Raw genomic sequence first — 21,844 nt, 5'->3', positions numbered from 1 at the left:
TATGTCATCATTAAGACCCCATCTTAAAAAAAAATTAAAACTTAGGCCCGGCACGTTGGCTTACGCCTGTAATCCCAGCACTTGGGGAGGCCAAAGCAGGCAGATCACTTGAGCTCAGAAGCCCAAGACCAGCCTGGCCAACATGGCAAAACCCTGCCTCTACAAAAAATAAATTAGGCAGGCATGGTGGTGGGCACCTGTAGTCCCAGCTACTCATGAGGCTGAGGTGGGAGGATTGCTTGAACCTGAGAAGTGGAGGTTGCAGTGAGCTGAGATTGCACTGTTGCACTCCAACCTGGGCAACAGAGTGAGACCCTGTCTCAAAAATTAATAATAATGGCCAAGCGCAGTGGCTCACGCCTGTAATCCCAGCACTTTGGGAGGCTGAGGCAGGCAGGTCACGAGGTCAGGAGATGGAGACCATCCTGGCCAACATGGTGAAACCACACGTCTACTAAAAATACAAAAATTAGCTGGGCGTGGTAGCGCGCGCCTGTAGTCCTGGCTACTCAGAAGGCTGAGGCAGGAGAATTGCTTGAACCCAGGAGGCGGAGGTTGCAGTGAGCTGAGATTGTACCACTGCACTCCAGCCTGGAGACAGAGATTCTGCCTCAGTAATAATAATAATAATAATTGTTATTATTATTTTAAAATAATAAAGTCAATTTAATTTTCATCTATTCTGGCATTAAGGCCACTTCTGACTTCTGTTTCCCCAACTTTCATTCTCACCAATTGGAAAGAGAGTATGGGATCAAAGGTCTGAAAGGGTCAGGATGTCTCAATTCTTTTCCCACTTTATCTCTTTCTTTAGGTGTTATGTTTTAGTTTTCCATACTTAAAATAGGAAAATTCTCCCAGAAATATAATTAAAATAATGTCTATGAAACAATCAGAGTTTTAGAATATTTAAATTAGAAGAAATCTTTTTTCTTTTTTTGAGACCAAGTTTCACTCTTGTTGCCCTGGCTGGAGTACAGTGGTGCGATCTCAGCTCATTGCAACCTCTGCCTTGTGGGTTCAAGTGATTCTCCTTCCTCAGCCTCCCAAGTAGCTGGGATTACAGGCATGTGCCACCACACCCGGCTAATTTTTATATTTTTAGTAGAGATGGGGTTTCACCATGTTGGCTGGGCTGGTCTCAAACTCCTGACCTCAGGTGATCCACCTGCCTCAGCCTCCCGAGTAGCTGGGACCAGGCGCCCGCCACCTCGCCTGGCTAGTTTTTTGTATTCTTTTTTTTTAGTAGAGACGGGGTTTCACCATGTTAGCCAGGATGGTCTCGACCTCCCGACCTCGTGATCTGCCCGTCTCGGCCTCCCAAAGTCCTGGGATTACAGGCTTGAGCCACCGCGCCTGGCCAGAAGAAATCTTAAAGGTCACTTAATCTAGCATTTCCCAGCCAGAGAAGCAATATTTTTTTCAACTCATGTCCTTTATCCCCACCTCTTCTCCTGGATAGCCTCTCTCTGCCTCCTTCCTCAACCTCTTTCTGGTGTCCAAGGTAGAACATTGGTCCAGTTTGCATAGTATATTTAGTGTGTTTAGGGTTGGGAAACACTGACCTACTTCACCTCCCTATTTCATGCAGTAATCATTCTAACAGTCATAACAAGTTGCTATCTAGCTTTTACTTGAATATCTCGTGTTGGGAAATTTGCCGCCTCAGAGGCAACCCATTCCAGCTTTGGGCAGCAGTGGTTTGGTGGAGAGTTTTTCATTATTTCAAGCTAAAGTCTACTCCCTCTCTCTACCCCATGTCTTCCACCCATTGGTCCCAGATCTGCCCATTGAGCCCATAGAGAATCCATCTAATCCCTTTATAAAGGGGCGTGAAGAATACCCAGGAGTGTAATTGTTAACTTGTCACAGTGGCTCAGACCTGGCCTGAATGATTGTATTATAGATATCCTGTGCTTTGTATGCTAGCTGTGTTCCTAAAACATTGTATAAGCCAAGTTTTGTGTGAATCAAATCATTTTAGACATACTGGGAAGCTGACTGTTTAAAAGAAACCCTGTTATCAGTTCTTTCATAAACTGAAGAATCCTTTTGTAATGTAAATAATCTCCCCCATTAACATTTTATACAAATCTAGATTTTTGTACATTATGCTTTACCTAAGGCAAGGTTTGCCTACATACAAAACAAGTAAAATAATGGTAATGGTAATAGCTAACACTTATTGAGCCCTTATCTGGCACCAGGTGTCATGCACCTGACATGCAGTATTTAATTTCTCATCACAACTTCCTTCTGTAAAATTATCCCTGATTTACAGATGAGGAAGCCCATGCTTAGAGAAGTTAAATACCTTGTCCAAGTTCACACAATTAGAAAAAGATGGACCAGAATTCAAACAAGGTCTGATATCTTCACACCCTGTAAGTTTCAGAAGCCATAATAGTTGACATGACTAGCTACTAGCTGTGCGCCACAGCGCAAGTAAATTAGGCTGAGATACAGAAAACTGACCTCAAATGTCTATAGCTTCAAAGATGTACATAAAACCTATTCTTTTCTGGGTGCCCTGGGTTTGCTAGTACAACTCAGTTTCCAGGGTGATCCAACTGAGGAACCCTGAAGCCTTCCCCTCAGTTATTAGTATTAAACAGATGCCATTAAAATTTATTGTAAGCAGATGGGTGTAATCAGACACTTTTTCTTTTCTTGTTTTTCTTATTGCTGCTGAACAAATTAAGACACTTTCTCAAAGGTCTGTGTATTCCCAGGGGTTAGTGTCATGAGCTTGGAAGAAAAACTGGTTCATTATTGACTGGTAAAGTCAAAGGTATTGAGAATCATGGTTGGTCACAGACTGCTCCCAGATGAGTCTGAATCATTCATATGGGCCCAGTTTTTAATGGCATTTAGGTCTGCAAGTTAAAAATAGTTTGAGAGGGATGGTCCATAAATAAGTGCTGGTTTGAGTCCCAACTGGACAAAGATAAATAGATGGAATATTTCCGTGTTCTCAAATCGGTTCTACTTTCTCCAATTTCATCAACAGCAGCATGCACTCACAGCATTGCTCAGCTTAGAACATTCCCTGAGGTAGGCCAAGCGCGGTGGCTCAAGCCTGTAATCCTAGCACTTTGGGAGGCCGAGACGGGCAGATCACAAGGTCAGGAGATCGAGACCATCCTGGCTAACACGGTGAAACCCCGTCTCTACTAAAAAATACAAAAAACTAGCCGGGCGAGGTGGCAGGCGCCTGTAGTCCCAGCTGCTCCGGAGGCTGAGGCAGGAGAATGGCGTGAACCCGGTAGGCGGAGCTTGCAGTGAGCTGAGATCCAGCCACTGCACTGCACTCCAGCCTGGACGACAGAGTGAGACTCCGTCTCAAAAAAAAAAAAAAAAAAAAAAGAACATTCCCTGAGGCTCTGAGAACCCACACTTTTCTACACTGTGTAAGAGAGCTCAAGGCATGACTCCCTTCAGTCCTCTGTACCCCACCTCCACCTACCCCCCCATCAGAATTCCTCATCTGATGTGACACTTTATCTTGGCTCATTTGCAGACTTTTGCTTTCAAATACTTCATTATCCTTTGCAAACCATGCCCCAAGTTGGCCAAGACCATGCTGACATCATGGTCTAAGTAATCACAGGAAATCAGGTCAGTCCTTGGAAGGTATCAAGCTCCCCTAGCAAGCCACCTTTCTGACCTTGTGCAGCATGCTTGTTTACAATTTCAAGTCATAGACTCAGGTGAGGAAACACGTCATTTTCTTTATTTCTCAACTTAGTTTGTCAGCTTTCACTTCTACTGAGAGCTGAAAAAGAACCTCACCGATCAAGATAATGCACTCTGACATTTTGGGATGGATGATTAAAAAATAAATAATGCAATCATTACAAGTTTTTTTGTTTTGTTTTTGTTTGTTTGTTTGAGACAGGGTCTTACTCTGTTGCTCAGACTGGAGTGCAGTGGCATGGTCATGACTCACTGCAGCCTCGACCTCCCAGGCTCAAGCAATTCTCCCACTCCTACCACCCAAGTATCTGGGGCCACAGGCATACACCACCATGCCCAGATAATTTTTAAATTTTTTGTAAAGATGGGAGTCTCACTATTATTGCACAAGCTGGTCTTGAACTCCTGGGCTTAAGCAATCCTCCTGCCTCAGCCTCCCAAAGTGCTAGGGCTACAAGCATGAGCCACCATGCCCAGCCATCAGTCGTTGCAAGTTTTAAACTCAGTCTCTCAGTCTCTTAGGATTCTCCTCCCAGCCCCCTTCTCCTGATGTTTTTGTTTTGCTTTGTTTTGTTTTGTTTTGTTTTTTTCCTGAGACCGAGTCTTGCTTTGTCACCCAGGATGGAGTATAGTGGCGCAATCTCAGCTCACTGCAACCTCCGTCTCCCGGGTTCAAGCAATTCTTCTGCCTCAGCCTCCCAAGTAGCTGGGACTATAGGCATGCGCCACCATGCCTGGCTATTTTTTGTATTTTTAGTAGAGACAGGGTTTCACCATGTTGGCCAGGCTGGTCTCCCACTCCTGACCTCAGGTGATCCACCCGCCTCAGCCTCCGAAAATACTGGGATTACAGGCGTAAGCCACCGCGCCCAGCTCTCTGCTATAGATTTTAAAGGGTCTAGTTAAGGGTTCCAAAGCGAAGAATTTAACTTTGATCTCTCTGTATCATCCCTATGCAGAGGGCAGTGCATCTACAAAGCACTTACTGTTGCCATTGCTGCTGCTGCTGCTGCTTAAGTGATGGAGATAGATTAGGGATAAAAGAAAGGGAAACACATAATTTGATATGAAAACATTTCGTTTCATCTGTTTACAATAAGGAGTCCTCTTCTCTCCCAAGGTCTTTTCTTCCATTCATTAGTTTACTGCACAGATATCTATGTGTCTGCTCTGCTGGGGATACAACTGTGAAATAATTGTGTTCTCTTCCCTCATGGCGCTCATGCTCTAAGAGGGAACACAACCAATGGGCAGTGACAATCCAGTGTGGAGGTCTCTCAGAATGCCCCTGTCCCAGACTTGGAGCTCAAGGAAGGCTTTCCAGAGGAAGTAACATCTAAATTGATACCTGAAGGATGAGTAAGCATTGGGTAAATGGAAGAGGAAGAGTGATTCCAACCAGAAGGAAGAGCATGCTCAAAATCCCATAAACATTGGGGAAACTCCAAGAGGTTCCTTATGGCGAGAATATAGAGTGCCAAGTGCAGAGTGGTGAGAGACCAGGCTGGAGAGGTAAACAGGGTGTGCAGACTTTGTCTTAACAAAGTCTTAACAACTTTGGACTTTGTCCCAAGGGCAGTGGGGAGTCGCTAAAGGGTTTTCAGAAGAGGAATGATCTGTCAGATTGTTGTATTAAAGAGACTACTCTAGCCGCACAGTAGATAAAATGGCCCAGGAAGAGTGCACAGAATAAGAAAAGGCCTAGACAAAACACCACCATCAACAACAAAATTAAGTGACAAGCACAAAAGGAACCCACAAAAGAAACAGAGAAGGGACCACAGGGGTTGAAGGAAAACCAAGAGAATGGCAACCCCATACCAAAAGAAGAAAATTTCAAGAAGCAGGGCATAATTAGAGTCAATTGCTGCCAAGAGGAGAAGTAAGAGAGAAATTGGAAACTAACAGCTGGATTTTGCAATAGGATTATTGACAACCTTGTTGAAAGCAGCTTTACAGTGGAAGTTCTATTGCATTGGATTAAGTCAATTGTATCAATGCTCATCTATCCCCTTCAATTACCATATATTTCTACACTGATGTATTCCAAATGGATATCTTAAGTCCAGACATCCCCTTTAAAGTCCTTGCCCATATATAATTGACTACTCAATATCTCCACTTGATTGGTTCAAAGATACCTCAAACCCACGTTACAAAACCAACAATTTCTCCACCCAAACCTGGTTTTCCTGGAGTGTTCCTCATCTCAGCAAATAGTAGCTCCATTATTCCAATTGCACAACCCATCCTTGACTTTCCTCACCACCACCCCTATATCTATTCCATCACCACATCTGGTCAATTCCTTTTTTTTTTTTTTGAGACGGAGTCTGGCTTTGTTGCCCAGGCTGGAGTACAGTGGTGCGATCTCGGCTCACTGCAAGCTCCGCCTCCCGGGTTCTCGCCATTCTCCTGTGCCAGCCTCCCAAGTAGCTGGGACTACAGGCGCCTGCCACCACTCCCAGCTAACTTTTTTGTATTTTTAGTAGAGATGGGGTTTCATCGTGTTAACCAGGATAGTCTCGATCTCCTGACCTCGTGATCCGCCTGCCTCGGCCTCCCAAAGTGCTGGGATTACAGGTGTGAGCCACAGCGCCCAGCCTACATCTGGTCAATTCTTTCAACCTGTGCACTCCATCTCCACTGCCGGCAACTGAGTTCAAGCTACCATCTTCTCTGTCACCCTACCCGCAGTGGTAGCCTCCTAACTGGTTTCTCACACCAGTCTTTGCACCCCTCCATAGCACTAGAGTAACCTATTCCCTCCATAGCAGCTACAGTAACCTTTTTAAAATACAAAGTTGATCCTATCACTTCCTTATTTCAACCTTTCAATAGTCTCTCAGGGCTCTAAAGGTGAAAATCAAAATTCTTCAAATGACATAAAAAGCTCTGCATGATCTAGCCCTTGCCTATCTCCCCAGCCGCAATTCTCTACACATTCCCTCTTCGCCTCTGTTTTTCCTGCACCCTGGTCTTTTCTCCATTTCTTTTGTATTGTTTTGTTTTTTGAAACAGAGTCTCGCTCTGTCACCCAGGCTGGAGTGCAGGGGCATGATCTCAGCTTACTGCAGTCTCCGCCTCCCTGCCTCAGCCTCCCGAGTAGCTGGGATTACAGGCACCTGCCACCACACCTGGCTAATTCTTGTATTTTTAGTAGAGATGAGGTTTCACCATGTTGGCCAGGCTAGTCTCGAACTCCTGACCTCAGGTGATCCACCTGCCTCAGCCTCCTAAAGCGCTGGGATTACAGGCATGAGCCACTGTGCCCGGCCTCTTTCCTCCTTTTTTTTTTTTTTTTTGAGACTGAGTCTCACTCTGTTGCCCAGGCTGGAGTGCAATGGCACGATGTCGGCTCACTGCAAGCTCTGCCTTCCGGGTTCACGTCATTCTCCTGCCTCAGCCTCCTGAGTAGCTGGGCCTACAGGCATCTGAGACCATGCCCGGCTAATTTTTTTGTATTTTTTTAGTAGAGACAGGGTTTCACTGTGTTAGCCAGGATGGTCTCCATCTCCTGACCTCATGATCCGCCCGACTCCGCCTCCCAAAGTGCTGGGATTATAGGAGTGAGCCACTGCTCCCAGACTCTTCTCCGTTTCTTATGTACACCATGTGTCCTGCAACATCAGGCTTGTTAGCCATACACTCTGTGGGTAAGAACACGGGTTCAAGGGTCAGATTGTGTTAAAATCCCAGCACTACCCTTGCCTGGTTTGATGACCCTGAGTAAGGTATTTAATCTCTCAATGTCTCCATTTCCTCACCTGCGAAATGGGGTTAATACTTACCTCTCAGCGTTGTTATAAAGGATTAAATGAAATGTTATGTGTAAAGTACTAGAAATACAGTTCCACGTTAATGTTAGTAACAGCTATTATTATTCCCCACTCTGTCTAGTTAATGCTTCTCATATTTCAGATCTCAACTCAGGTGATCTGAGGTTATGACTCTGTTCAATTCTCTCTTAACATCCTGAACTTTTCATTCATAACACTCATTGTACTTTGTGGTTATATATCTGCTGGATTATTTTATTAATGTTTGTCAGTCCCACCACAGGCTCTTCCAAGAGAAAACAGACAGTATCCATTTTACTCATCATTATGTCCCCAGATCCCAGCAAAGTGCCTGGCATATAATTAGCCATATAGTTTTTGCATAAATATTTGATTGAACAGGGGCGAGGAAGTGAAGCCAATGAGTGCAAATGACTCAGGAAGACTGTGAACATGAACAGCAAGGGGAATGCATGGAGGGAGATCAGGGCTTCTTGATTATTTTTTAAGCTGGCAAATGCTTGAGCATGTTTAAATCCTGATGGGAAGGAGCCAGCAGAGAGGGAGGAGTGAGGGCCATGAGGCTGCGGAAGGGGATGAGACTTAACATAGGAGCCAGAAGAATCCATCTTAGGTGGAAGGAGAGACACCTCTTCCCTGGTATAGAAACAAGAGCTGAGAATTTAGCTATGTATGTATGTTTGGTGGGCAGAGCTAAGACCTTTCCATGAATCTTGATAATGTAAGCAGCAAATGTGGATTCACTGAGAAGCTCAACAAACTTGGTGGACATCATTCCATTCACTTTTGCAACTCAAGTAAGAAGGAACCAGATGTTTTCTTCATCATTGACTGTGCTGGTTCACTACAGAGCAAAATAACAAGTTTCCAAAGCAACCCAGTCACAGAGCTGAGAGAGGCGATCTCAGTGCTCTCTTTATTCAACATGCTTCCTCTCCAAACCGGGAAACAGTATGGGAAATAATACAGTAAAATCATAATGGCTGATACTGGTTAAGTGCTTACTATGTGCTGGGCACTGTTCTCTTACTTTACCTGCAATAACTCATTTGATGTTCCCCACATTATGGTACCATTTTGCATGTAAGGAAACTGAATCCTAGGGAGGTAACTTGCCCAAGGTCACACAGTGAGTGGGTGGCAGAACTACAGTTTAAACTCAAGGAGTCTGACTCCAAAATCAATGCTTTTAACCATTCTGCTATACTCCCTGTCTAGCAGAGAGGAAAGAACGTATTAGGATTCAGAAGGCCTGGAGTTTCTATCATGAACTAATTCTGTGAACTTGTACATTCACTTAGATGTCTGAACATCAGTCTGTTCATCAATGGAATAAGAATGAGAATGTTTATCTTGCAAGTCTTCTTGAAGGATTATGAAATGCTGAAAATAGGAAATAACTCTACAAAAGATATTATTTTGCTAAGCATAAGACTTAATACCCTTGACTTCTAATTGGGTCACAATATTATAGGCTGTCATTGTGACCCTCAGTTCCCATAACCAGTACAGCAGCAGCAGCTTGGTGGTTCCAGTTCCTTTGGCAGGGCAGCTGATTCTTTCTTTTTTTTTTTTTTTTTTTTTTTGAGATGAAGTCTCGTTCTGTCACCCAGACTGTAGTGCTGTGGCATGATCTCGGCTCACTGCAACCTCTGTCTCTCAGGTTCAAGTGATTCTCTTGCCTCAGCCTCCTGAGTAGCTGAGATTACAGGTGCCCACCACCATGCCTGGCTAATTTCTGTATTTTTAGTAGAGAAGGGGTTTCACCATGTTGTCCAGGCTGGTCTCAAACTCCTGACCTCGTGATCCACCTGCCTCGGCCTCCCAAAGTGCTGGGATTACAAGCGTGAGCCACTGCGCCCGGCCATGGGCAGCTGATTCTCATCCCATCAGCTTTAATGTCCCTGACCAAGTGTCCCTGATGACCGTCATGCACAGGTTGGTGCCTGCTTCCCCCTGAACCAACCAACACGTACTCCTACCTCTAGGAAGAGTTGCAGTTTATGCCCTTGTTTCTTTAATGCCATTACCTTACAATGCCATTGCCTGAAAGAGTGGCTATTAAAAAAGTAATAATAAATAGCCTCAGGCCAGGCACAGCAGCTCATGCCTGTAATCCCAGCACTTTGGGAGGCTGAGGTGGGCGGATCACCTGAGGTCAGGAGTTCAAGACCAGCCCAGCCAACGTGGTGAAACCCCGCCTCTACTAAAGATACAAAAATTAGCCAGGCATGGTGGCATGCACCTATAATCCCAGCTACTAGGGAGGCTGAGGCAGGAGAATTGCTTGAACCTGGGAGGAGAAGGCTGCAGTGAGCCGAGATCACGCCACTGCACTCCAGCCTGGGTGACAGAGCAAGACTCCGTCTCAAAATAATCATAATCATAATCATAAATAGCCTCAAATGCAGCTAACTGTGAGGTACACACCAGAAAGCCAGTTCCAGTTTCGTGGCAGAAGCACAGATATCAGAGCTAGGAGAGAGCTTCAAAGTAATCTTCAGTGGAACTCCCCAACCCTTCTCCCAACCCATTTTATAGACTAGGAAAACCAAGGCCAGGTAGATGACACCACTAGTTAGGGTTGTGAAAACCGTATCTGGAAAGTACTTCAATTGCATATATTTGTTTCAGTATGCATACCTTTTCAGAAAGGAGCAAAATCCTAAATTACCCATTAAGCTATTATAAAACCTTAAATCCAATAATTCGCTCAAAGCCCGTTCTTTGAGTGCCCTTACTTGGCCATTTCAGGCATTCCCTGGATAGAAATGGGCCCACATCTTCAGGGGCAGTACATAAACTAACGGCTGTGTACAAAGCTCACCCTGTTACCACTGGTTCATCTCTGAGCTGAGTTTTCTAATCTGGAAGAACAGCACCTACTTCTCAGAGCTGGAGTGGGGGTGGGAGTGTCACATGAGATGATGCGCTTTTAGCACCCACCTGGCACTCTGTGAATTTGTCATGATTTGGGCATAATTCCTTCCTCTCCTAAGCAGGCAGCAGTTCACCTTGGTTAAGGACCTTAGACCTTAGACCACCCAGACGCTAAGAAACCAAGGAGAAACCCAGTGCCAGGCCTAGAAATGTCTGCCCCCACCCCCACCCCCCTCAAGACGGTGACTAGGCCGGAATTCTCCTGGTTGATAAATGAGAGGAGCTGAGAAGCGCTGAGATGCCTGTTCCCAGCATCTGATCTGTAGAAGGCGAATCTTCACTGTGCCATGGAGATGTTCTGGGAGGCAGAGCCGGCCCAGCTGCCTGAAGGAGGACGCGAGAGCGAGGGGACTGGTGAGAGGAATGCTTAGCGGAGACGGACTGGAGGTGCCCGGAGAGGAAAGGGGAACGGAGGCTGGATCTCGGGAAACCTCGTCGGCAGTGTCATTAAAGGAAGGATCGCGTGTCTCGGCAGTGTCATTAGAGGAAGGATCGCGTGTCTCGGGGATACGAATTTTGAAGGAAAAGCAGAATAGGGAGAAAGGTGAGGTGTCCGAATCGGGGGAGACCAAGATCTGTAAAGCTGTGGTGGGGATCCGGGTCCAGCGAGGACGGGAAGGCGGGGTTTTGAGGGGAACCCGCACGGAAGGTGGCTGGGGTTCGGCAGCCGGCCTCGGAGCTGCCGTCGCGTTAGCCCCGGGGCAGGTCAACGACGGGCGGGGAGCGTTGGGGAGCACCGAGAGGGGCCGCGGTTGCCATGGCGCCGGGCGGGGAAGGGGCGACTCGGGCCCCGCCCCAAGCCCCGCTGAACCGCCAGCTCCAGATGGTCCCGGGCCTCCCGCGGGAGCCGGCGGCCTGCGGCAGGGGGAGGCTATTGTCCTCCTTCCGCGGCGCCGCAGTCCCGCCGCTCGCGCCCGCGCGCCGCCGCCACGCCGCCCGCCGCCGCCCGCCCGCGCGCCCCGCCTGCGCCCGACAGCGCCCGCCCGCCGCTTGCGGGCGCTCCGGCCGCGCTGCCTGCAACATCCTGTCGCGGCCGGGCTGCGGGCGCGGCAACTACCGGTGCGCCCCCACCCGCCGCGCCCCCGCCCGCCCGGCCGCTGCTCTGCGCGGAGGTAGGTGCCGGCGCCCCCGCCCGCTTTGTCCCGGCCCGCGGGGCGGCGCGCTTTGTGCTGCAGCGTGCGGGCGGCAGGGTCGGGGTCGGGGTCGGGGTCGGGGTCGGGGTCGGGTCCCGGCAGCCGGGGTGAGCCCGGGCGAGCCGGGGCGGGAGCAGGCGGGGACGGGCCGGAGAGGGTCCCGTGCTAGCCACACAGGTACCGGGGTGAGGGCGGTGGGGGCCAAGGCCGGGGAGGATTCGGGCCTCTCTGGAGCTGGGAGAAGAGTCTGGAACAGTTGGGGCTGACGGACACGTTCGCTGCCAGGCTGGGAGCGGGTCTGACAGCGCCGGCCTCTCGCGTCGCCGGGGCTGCGAGGCGGACGGGCCGGCGCCGGGCCAGGTGCTGGGGGCGCGCTCTGCCGCCTCTGTCCGGCGGGCTGCGGGAGCCCGGCTCCCTCCTCCCGGGAGCCGCGTGGGCTCCTCCTCGCCTCTTTGGCAGCTGGCTCCACGCGCTCCCTTCTGTTCCCCCCTAGTGTGTGGGAGAGGGGCACGCGGTTGGCTGTGGTGGCCGGAACTGGCCCGAGGAGAACGCAGACGCTTCGGGCGGCGGGGAAGCGGCCGCGGGCGGCGTTTCTGCGGCCGGGACGCTGATAGGGCTGTGCTGCCCGCCCCGCACGGAGCTACCCGGCGAGACCTGCTCGCGGGGGTGTTCCAGCTCCGGCGACACAGTCATGATTTACCTTCCACTCGGCTTGGAACTTTTACCCCATTGACCCCAGGACATTCCATGCTTGTGTGAGGTGCAGGCTTGCCCCGGTCTTAACCTGCTACATGACGTCTGCCCTCCCCCTCTCGGAGCAGCCACGGTTCCAACGCTGGAGAGCCCGGGGGTTTCAGGCATGGGCAGAGGTAGCCACAAACCAGTTTTCTTTGAAGGTGAAGAGGGCAGAGTGAGTTACAAATATGTGTCTTAGCTTGAGGTGTGGGGCAACCTCTTGGCATATTCAGAAGGGCAAAGGATTGGCCGCGGAGAAGGTAGGATGGAGTTTAGATTCTTCAATTAGAAAAATTGATGCGACCCCGGGCTTGGGGAAGGGAGGTAGCAAGGGAGTGAAGAATTTGAATATTTGAATAAATCTGCCATAACTGGAGGATTCTAGAAGAGAAAATAAAATTTCGGCCCCCATCTTCAGCCCAATTCCTAACTTCCTCCGAGGGATTTGATCAGGAACACAGTCTGAGAGGTGGGTTGGGGTTTTGCTGTTCCTGCCTTCCCCTGTTTTCTGCCCTGGGGCCCATCTTTCTCTTGCCTTCCTGGGGGCCGTGAGCTGATTTGTGACTTTTTTCCCTTTTATCTCTCTGCCAGTCCACCCATTTATACTTAGAAGCAAATAAGATTTGAACTTTGCCAAAGTCCCCATTTCTTCTAATCTATTATTCATCCCGCTGTCATTTGTTCAACTCTGCCTTCCCATGACTTCTCTAGCTCTGCCGTCCTCCTCCCGCATATCTGCAGTTCGCTGTTGGGGCATCAGCACTGTTTCTTTCATTACCTCTGGCACCTACTCCATCTTCATCTTCCCCTCTCATTGCCTGAGCTCCTGAGGGGAAGTGATATTTGAGTTTAGTGTGCGGAAGGCCTGAGCAGACCAAGAAGCTAACCCTGGGTCACACTCACCCCTGAAACTTTGTGTCTTCTCAGTACTCATGGCTCCTCTAACCAGCTGCTTCCCATCTTTGGACAAGGGTGGCCCTCAAAGTGCGGTCCCCAGACCAGTAGCTTCAGTGTCACCCGGGAATAGGTTAGAAATGCACATTCCCAGGTACCACCCCAGAAGTACCGACTCAGAAGCTGGGGGATGTGGGGAGTGACCTGTGATTTAACAGTCCTCCAGGTTGTGATTCATGGAAGTTTGAGAATCCCCAGTCCTGAGCTGTTGAGCTCAACCCTGAAAGTATCCCAGCCCAGGAGCAGGTCTTCTCCCATGCCGTGTTCATTCTTTCCTTGAGCTTCTCTCTAGTCCTAAGAAAGACATTAATTCGATAGCCAAAAAAATGAATTATAGTCAAGTCATTCAGTATCTCTTTATTGCATATCTATTGTACTGAGTCTGGAAAAACACCAAAACGAGTAAACAGCCCTTGTCCTCAATGAGTTAAATGTGGAGTGGGCAGAGAGACATGTAAACAACTAACTGTAATGCGATGTGATAAGTACAATACTAGCTGCATGCCGAAGTGCCCTGGGAGCACAGAGGAGGGAATGATCAACTCTGAGCGAGGGAAAGAATTCATCAGGAGCAGGAGGTGGTGAGAGGAAGAATTAGGGTACAAGGCAGCCTCTAGCCCAGGGTATAGGATTTCTAGCTTAACATATCAGCTGAAAGAGAGGAAAGCTGCCCTGGAGGATCAGCACGCATGAGCCTAGTCTGCCTCCAGCAGTGCCTGGCGTAGATTCCAGCAGGACCCCAAGCCTGCAACTGGTGGGGGTTGGCATTCTTCTAGCACTAACAGTGTAAGCTACTTGGGCCTGGCCTTGAGGTCAATTGCTAAGAATAAGGTATGATGAGACTGTAATCTGGATTAGCTACTGCACCGCCCTATTGCCAGACTTCAGGAATCCGTGGAAGAGAGGACAATTGAGGATTCTCTGGCTTCAAGAGAGACAGGGGGTCATGAAGCTGGGGGGAGCTGCTGGCCAACTGAGGAAGTGTGAGCATGGAGACCCTGGTCATAGGTGAGGAATGATCTACTCAGTGGCAAGAAAACAGCGCTGGATATGTGTAGGAGAAACGCAAATAGAAATCAGTGGGAATCTAGAGGTGGCAGCAGGGGACACATGCTGAGAACACAGCATATTGGCCACAAGGCCAGGGAGCTGCAGAGCCAGAATGCTCAGAAACCAAGACCTAGAGACACAGAGGTAGCAGAGCCTCAGAGCCACATGCTGAACAATGCCAGAGAGCACCATTCACATGGAAGGCTGTGGGAACAAACTCCCTGGAGTCACAACATGGTGGCCCTGTGGGGGTCTGTGATCTAAGGACACCAGTGCCAGCGTGGTTCCTTATCCATATCACAGCATTTCTGGAAACTCAGGACACACAGCTTGCATGCTTCAAATTCAATTTGGGGAGAGGAGCATTTAAGTGGCCGAGGTTTTATTTGGGGGAAGAGGAGGTTCTAGCTCCATACTTTCTCTTGGTAATGGTAGGAATCCACAGGGACATTCTAACAGTTGGACTTCCCTGGAGGGTCTGGCTCCCAATTGGACCCCTTTGTAACTTTAACAAAACCCCCAATTCTGCATTTCTCCTGAGCCCTACTTCCTAGGACCAGGGCTGTGGTCTTGGCAGTCACTGGTTCTGGAAAGGAAGGAGGTGTGGAGAAGACAGAAGTGATGGGTGGTGAGACTCGGGTAGGTGGGGAGGTGTGTGCCCATGGACACACAAAGGCAGAACCTGGCTTCCATCATTAACTAGTTCCATGAAGCTGAACCTGACCTGCTTGAAGGCCAGGGTTGTCTGCCCCTCCCCTTGGGAGGACCAAGTTGGAGCCCCAAAAATAAGCCAAAGCAGTCCATGTTTAGGTTCTGTGCAGCTTGCAGGGGCCTCAGAGATACTGTAGTTTGGAGACAGGGTCAGATGGTTAGCTTCTTTGAGTTTCTACTCTTTGTGGAGTACAAAGATGTATGAGGTTGGGTTTGCAAACCTCAGCAGTTGGGGCCAGGCAGGTAACATAGTATGTGAAGTGGCTGGGCCTGTAGAGAGATAATGCAGACCCATCTAAAGGAATCCAAAATTAGTCTTTTTTTTTTTTTCTTTTTTTTTTTTTAAGACAAGTTTTACTCTGTCATCCAGCCTAGAGTGCAATGGTGCAGTCTTGGCTCACTGCAACCTCCGCCTCCCAGGTTCAAGCGACTTGACAGCCTCAGCCTCCTGAGTAGCTGGAACTACAGGCACCTGCTACCACACCCAGCTGAGTTTTTGTATTTTTAGTAGAGACAGGGTTCCGCCTTGTTGGCCAGGCTGGTGTCGAACTTCTGACCTCAGGTGATCCGCCCGCCTTGGCCTCCTAAAGTGCTGGGATTACAGGCATGAGCCTCCTCACCTGGCCAAAAAATCAGTCATTTAAAAATAGCTTATTGGCCCAGCGAAACACTCCCGGGGGCTAGCCTTGGTACGTTTGTGACTCCTAGTAACGGGTCATGGAAACCGAAGCGGGGGCAGGGTGGGACTTGGGTGTAGGCGTTTTTGTGGGCAGATCTGTGCAGGGAGAGTTTGAGTGCTGGAGATGTCCATCCCAGAGCTGAGCATAAGTGTGGCTGCTGGTTAGGAAGCACTAATTTGAGGGGCCAAGAGAAGTGGAATTACACTTGGTCCTGAGGCGTGGACTACTTTCCTGTCTAGAAGCTGAGAGTATTAGGTGATGCTAGTTCAGGTCATGCCTTGCCCACAGCGCTCTTTGCTCAGGGTGATTCAACTCTGCCCTAGAATATATTTTTATATAAATATTTACAGAACAAATCCAGAGAATCTGTGGGGAGAAATGGTGGATTTTGAATGAGAAGAGTCCTAGGCCTAGTAGAAATTAAGCTCCCTTTCCTTCTAGAGGGAATTAAAGCCCAAATCTACAAGCCTTAGACCTTAGCTCCCTTGCATCTCATTAATGCTCCTCCCAAGAAAAATCCTTGCGCACATTTTCTCTTTAGGAGAAAGGGGAGGGGCAGACAACCCTGGCCTTCAAGCAGGTCAGGTTCAGCTTCATGGAATTAGTTAATGATGGAGGCCAGGTCCTGCCTTTGTATGCCCATGGGTCTCACCACCTACCCGAGTCTCAACACCCAGCACTTTCATCTTCTACATACCTCCTTCCTTTCCAGAATCTGAGGCTACCAAGACCACAGCCCTGGTCCTAGGAAGTAGGGCTCAGGAGAAATGCAGAATTGGGGGTTTTGTGAAAGTTACAGACCCAGTCCCCTCCCCTCTCTCAAATGGCTGCTGAATGCTGAATTACACAAGAACTTTGGACAGTAGAGGTTGTTGTTTTTTTTTTTTTTTAAATCCCCAGCAGCTATTCTGAACCTCATTTTTTTAGTTTTGAGCACAGAGTGTGTTTGCGTAAGTTAGAGCCATAAGTAGTGCTGTTGAGCAGACGTGGTTCACATTTCCCCAGCCTGGGCCCTAGGCAGGAGCCATGGCTGCTCATCCCTCCAGGGAGGACTCGAGGCCTCCAGGATGGTTGAGGAACCTGTGTATATTCTCTGTTCAAGAGGCTGCGATTAAGAGCGTGTCCCCAGAGTCGGAAAGAACTTTTCAAAACCCAGCACTGTTTCTTCCAGCTGCGTGACCTTGAACCAGTAACTTAGTGTCTTTTTTTTTTTTTTTTGAGGTGGAGTCTCACTCTGTCTCGCTCAGGCTGGAGTGCAGTAGCGCAATCTCGGCTCACTGCAGCCTCTGCCTCCCAGGTTCAAGTGATTCTCCTGTCTCAGCCTCCCCAGTAGCTGGGACTACAGGCGTGTGCTACCATGCCCGGCTAATTTTGTATTTTTAGTAGAGGCGGGGTTTTACCATGTTGGCCAGGCTGGTCTCGAACTCCTGACCTCAGATGATCCACCCGCCTCAGCCTCCCAAAGTGCTGGGATTACAGGCGTGAGCCACTGCGCCTGGCCAACTTAATGTCTTTTGTGCGGCTTCCTTATCTATGAAATGGGGATGATAGTGGGCCCTCACCCCACGGGAAGTTATGGTGAGGTGATGCATGTCAGTGGCAAGGACGTGTCACAGCCGACATTTATTGAGTACTTACTAACGTTCTCTGTGGCAAACCAAAGCAAACGAAGGGGAGAGAACCATACTGTGTCCTCCTTTGAACTCCTGGGCACTTGCCAAACAGCATATCAATCTTCCTGGTATATCCATACTTGCCAAACAGCACATCAATCTTCCTGGTGTATCATAGCTTTTTCTTAGCTCAAGAGCAGAATCTGAGTCCTTTTTTTTTTTTTTTTAAAGACAAGTCTCGCTCTCTTGTCCAGGCTGGAGTGCAGTGGTGTACCCAGGTTCAAGCGATTCTCCTGCCTCAGCCTCCAGAGTAGCTGGGATTACAGGCGCCTGCCACTATGCCCAGCTAATTTTTTGTAGTTTTAGTAGAGATGGGTTTCCACCATGTTGGTCAGGCTGGTCTTGAACTTCTGACCTCAGGTGATCCACCCACCTCAGCCTCCCAAAGTGCTGGGATTACAGGTGTGAGCCACTGCGTCCAACGAATCTGGGTCTTTTTATCTCAACTTGCCGACAGGGTAGAGGAGGCCATCTTGGGTTGATCACAGGCTCAGGACAGTTTGTGGAAGGAAAGAATGCCACTTTCTAGTCATTATTGCCCACAGGGCCCCATATGTGCTCCCTGCATTATCCTGGGCTGTACACTGCTGTCTGAAGCACTGAAGCCCATCACCCCTTTCCTTACCCCCAAACCCATCTGTCTCTGGCCCGAAGCCGTTGGAGCCTTTCCTGACCACCGCATTACTCTGAGCTGCTGCTGCCTTCCTGCTTCACTTTCTGTGCTTCTGATGTATTCCTGTCCCTAGGCTTCCCCGGTGGCTTCCCCTCTCCCTCTGGGGGCTGATTTCCACTGAGCAGCCAACCACAGCCTCTGGCCACAAGGAGAGCGGGGCACAGGTAGGGCAGGAAGACAGAAGGCCCTGGTGGTGAGTGGAGGGCTTAGTGGTCCCTCGACAACCCTCACTGGCCGCATTCTTCTTGCAGGAGCAGGAAGCCAGCCACCACCATGAGCAGCACTCTGTCACCCACAGACTTTGACAGCTTGGAGATCCAGGGCCAGTACAGTGACATCAACAACCGCTGGGACCTTCCTGACTCAGACTGGGACAATGACAGCAGCTCAGCCCGCCTCTTTGAGAGGTCTCGCATTAAGGCTCTGGCAGGTGAGGTCAGGGGAGGGTCGAGGTGGGGGGATGCTGGAGGAGGCTTTGTCAGCTCGTCATGAAGAGCCCTTTAACTTTATGGGAAGACTGACTTTTCTTTCTAAGTGGGAGACCCAGAACACTCTATCAATTCCCTGGTCCCCAAATCCAGCCTCAAGAATAGCCTTCAGGCCATTCAGAACTTTCCCCAGCTCCTCCCCCCAAGCCTAGAGACGCTGCACTGGCCCCTGGACTGGCTAAGCTGACTAAAACAGCTTCCCTCTCTGGCCTCAGCCCCCAGGGTCACGCCCCTTCATCCTTCAGCACTCTCACTCTTGCCCCTCCCATCTCCGCCCACCTCTCCCTTACCTGTCATGCCCTTGTTGTATCTTCTTTGATTTCCCACTGTCATTTCCCACACCTGTTCCTGGTCTATTATTTCCCCTCTGCTCCCTCCCCACCTGTTCCTTCCACCTGCCGCCTGTTACTCCCATTATCTCATCTGCCTGTTCCCTGAAGCAGGTTCCCTCCTCCCGCTGCTGCTGGTTTCAGCAGCTGCCCATTCTCCCGGGTGTGCTCTCTGCCTGCCTTGGCCCCTACCCTTCCCTACGGCCTGGGGCCTGGGCTCTCTGCTCTGAGCAGAAACTCGTCTGACAGCCTCCCTGTCTTCCGGGGGAGGAGTTGTCATGGCAACAAGAGTGCGGCTGCCACCTGACACCACCAGTGGCTGGTGTGGGGCTGACTCACCCACACACCCCAAGGCCACCCACCCCGTTTGGCTTCCTCCTCCATCCCACCCTTGTCATTACCATTGACCTGCCGGCTGCCCAGCCCAGCCCAACCCAACCCAGTCTGAAAGGCCCCAGCTACTCTCACCAAGAGGTGGGGCTCCCAGTGGGGGTGGGCTTGGCCCCTAGAAGAAGAGAGACTCCAAGAGGGAGGTTCCCAAACCTGGCCACATGTTTTACAGGATCACCCAGGGATGTTTTTGTAACAAATACAGGTTTCCAAACTCCTCCCTAGACGCAGAAAATTAGAATCTTGGTCCAGAACTCAGGGTTTTTCAAAAGCTCCCTAAGTGATTCTTTTGAGCCAGCTCAGCACCAGTCTGAGGACCCCCTTGTGGCAGCCATAACTTCCTGGTACCCCCTCTCATTTTCTCCTGGGCTTCTCTGTCCTGCTGGTTGGGTCTTCAGGCCAGCTGTGAAACTCTCCTACCAGTGCGTCTATACATCAGAGAAGACAGAAGGTGTGGGTTATGGAGAATGTCATGTTTGGGGGAAATATTCCTGGCACTCTGGTTTTGGATTCATGTAGCCTCTAGAACTGTCATGATGTCTATGTGTGTACAACATGTGCCACCCACCATGTTTGCACACATGGCAAGTGCCACCCAGTATTGTCACCATGCCTGTGTACATAGGACATATGCCTCCCAGGACTGTCACCATGCCTGTGTGCATAGGACACATGCCTCCCAGGACTGTCACCATGCCTGTGTACATAGGACACATGCCTCCCAGGACTGTCACCAAGCCTGTGTACATAGGACACATCCCTCCCAGGACTGTCACCATGTCTGGCTGCACATAACTCGGGCCAGGCAGGACTGTCACTGTGTCTGCACACATCTGTGCGACCTCGTGCTCTCACTAAACTGGGCTCCCCTGAAGAGGCAGCTCTGCATGGGCTTTGCCTAGCACTGTCTCCAGCCAGTAAGTGTCAAATAAACACTGAATGAATGAAGACAGGGAAGGGCAAGTGTAGGCTGCACATGGTAAACGCTGAAGCCGAGGGGAAGGGCGCCTGGTAGATGCGCCCAGCAGCAGGGTGTCTGGGGGCTGGGATGGCCTGGTGGAGGACGGCCCTGGTGGGCCGGAGGGCAGGGAAGGAGCTGGCACTGGAGGTGGTGGTAAACAGCTGGAAAGGTGGAAACAGTGCCCATTTCACAGACAAGGGAGTAAAAGAAAATACCTCGCACAGTGCCTGGCCTTTCCTCTTTGAGGATCTCCTCATTTCCGGATTTCTCTTTGTCTGTTTCTGAGCTGGGGCTCAAAGCCCACACATCCTGGAGAAGGACCTCCCAGAGTCACCCAGAGAGGGGTTGCCCTTGCTGTTCCTGCAAACCTTTGGGAAACAGGAGTTTGCATTGGGGGGCCCCTCTTGTGGATCTTGCATATTCTTAGGTAACTTGGGGCCTGATGGGCGGGTCTCGAAGGCGCTGGCAGTGCCCTCCTCCACCGCCCCACAGGGCCTGGCCCTGCCCCCGCCAGCCACACTCCGCCTCCTTCCCCTCCCCGACACTGTCCAACCTGTTTGTCTGGAGCCGCCTGTCCCCTCTCGCCGCAGCCAGGCGTGCCCTCACTCTCTGTCTCAGGAACTCGGGACACCCCGTAACTCTTTTTGCCACTCCCTGTAATTCCCACCATTCTTGAATCCCCTGACCCTGGAGTCCAGCCTGAGGTTCCACTGGGGAACAGAAACTGGCCCCCTGCCGGCGGGGAGCATGGACTCTGGGCCCTGGGCTCTGTAGCCAGCAGCTGGCAGCATGAATGGGAACGGAGTGAACAGGGTGCACGGGAACGGCCTGCACGAGGCCGGCGAGTTTTACTATGAGGCTGTGGAAGGGGCCCAGAACCCCGGGGGCCTCCTGGTCTCACCAGCTGCCTTCATCAACCCTGCTCAGTATGCCAGCGTGCTGGAAGGACGCTTCAAACAGCTACAAGGTGAGGCCCAGGGGCCCCCTGTATGGACGACTGCGCCTGGGCCAGAGGGACCTGGGTGTGGGGACAGTGGCCGGAGCTGAGCTGAGGACCCAGCACGGGACACAGTGTGACTCCAGTGTTTGTGCTGGGAGACAATGTGATGCAGCTTGGAGGGGATAATTATAAGAGGCTGGAAAATACACAGATGTCAACGGAATGGGGAAAGGCTTGGACCCACTGGCAGGGACCGTGTATGATGGCATGGGTGGGTGTGACTGCCGGGCCTTGGGGTGCTGCATGGAGCAAAGGCAACCAGCCTTGGGGGGCGCAGGGGCACCAGCACCCGGGGAGGCCCCAACAGTGCCTCTAAGGCAGATCTGGATCTGGCAGTGGAGCGCCTGCCAGGACAGTTAGGGGAGGAGTAGGGGTGAGCCAGGCCCAGGGACCGGGAGATTGTGTTTTCCACGCTTCTGAGTGTGTGTCTGAATGTGTGCATGGGGGCAGTGTGTGTGGAAGCAGAGGGAGTGTCTTGAAGGAGAGGATCTGTGCAAACAGGCCCAGGTAGATGTCTGCGCAGGTGTGTGTTCACTCTGGCACAAGTGCTTGGGTGTGTTTCTGGGAATCACTGGTGTGTGTGTGTGTAAGGATCTTGGGATGCTGTGGGCGTCTTGTGACATAACACTTG

The 21,844-nt window shown here is 50.4% G+C and overlaps 1 protein-coding gene across 4 annotated transcripts in view; it reads left to right on the top strand.

Moving 5' to 3' along the window:
- Window positions 1-10,328: 10,328 nt before the first annotated feature.
- The window catches only part of SPTBN2 (spectrin beta, non-erythrocytic 2), a 44,332-nt gene continuing 32,816 nt past the window's right edge, over window positions 10,329-21,844 (top strand). The window contains exons 1-3 of one of the 4 annotated variants that reach the window (XM_003909502.5): window positions 10,329-10,980; window positions 18,119-18,209; window positions 18,297-18,475. In XM_003909502.5, coding sequence (XP_003909551.1) covers window positions 18,319-18,475 — 157 coding nt within the window. In that variant the 5' untranslated portion in view covers window positions 10,329-10,980; window positions 18,119-18,209; window positions 18,297-18,318. Of the gene's footprint in view, window positions 10,981-11,528; window positions 11,549-12,117; window positions 12,565-18,118; window positions 18,210-18,296; window positions 18,476-21,844 lie in introns of those variants that run through there. The other 3 variants (XM_009185559.4, XM_031653715.1, XM_009185560.4) reach the window with 3 other exon arrangements.

Source organism: Papio anubis, chromosome 12, assembly GCF_008728515.1.
Source record: "Papio anubis isolate 15944 chromosome 12, Panubis1.0, whole genome shotgun sequence".
In the NCBI taxonomy this organism is placed as follows: Eukaryota; Metazoa; Chordata; class Mammalia; order Primates; family Cercopithecidae; genus Papio; species Papio anubis.
The sequence above is the reverse complement of the archived record's forward strand: the minus strand, read 5'-3'. Positions and strand labels throughout refer to the sequence as shown.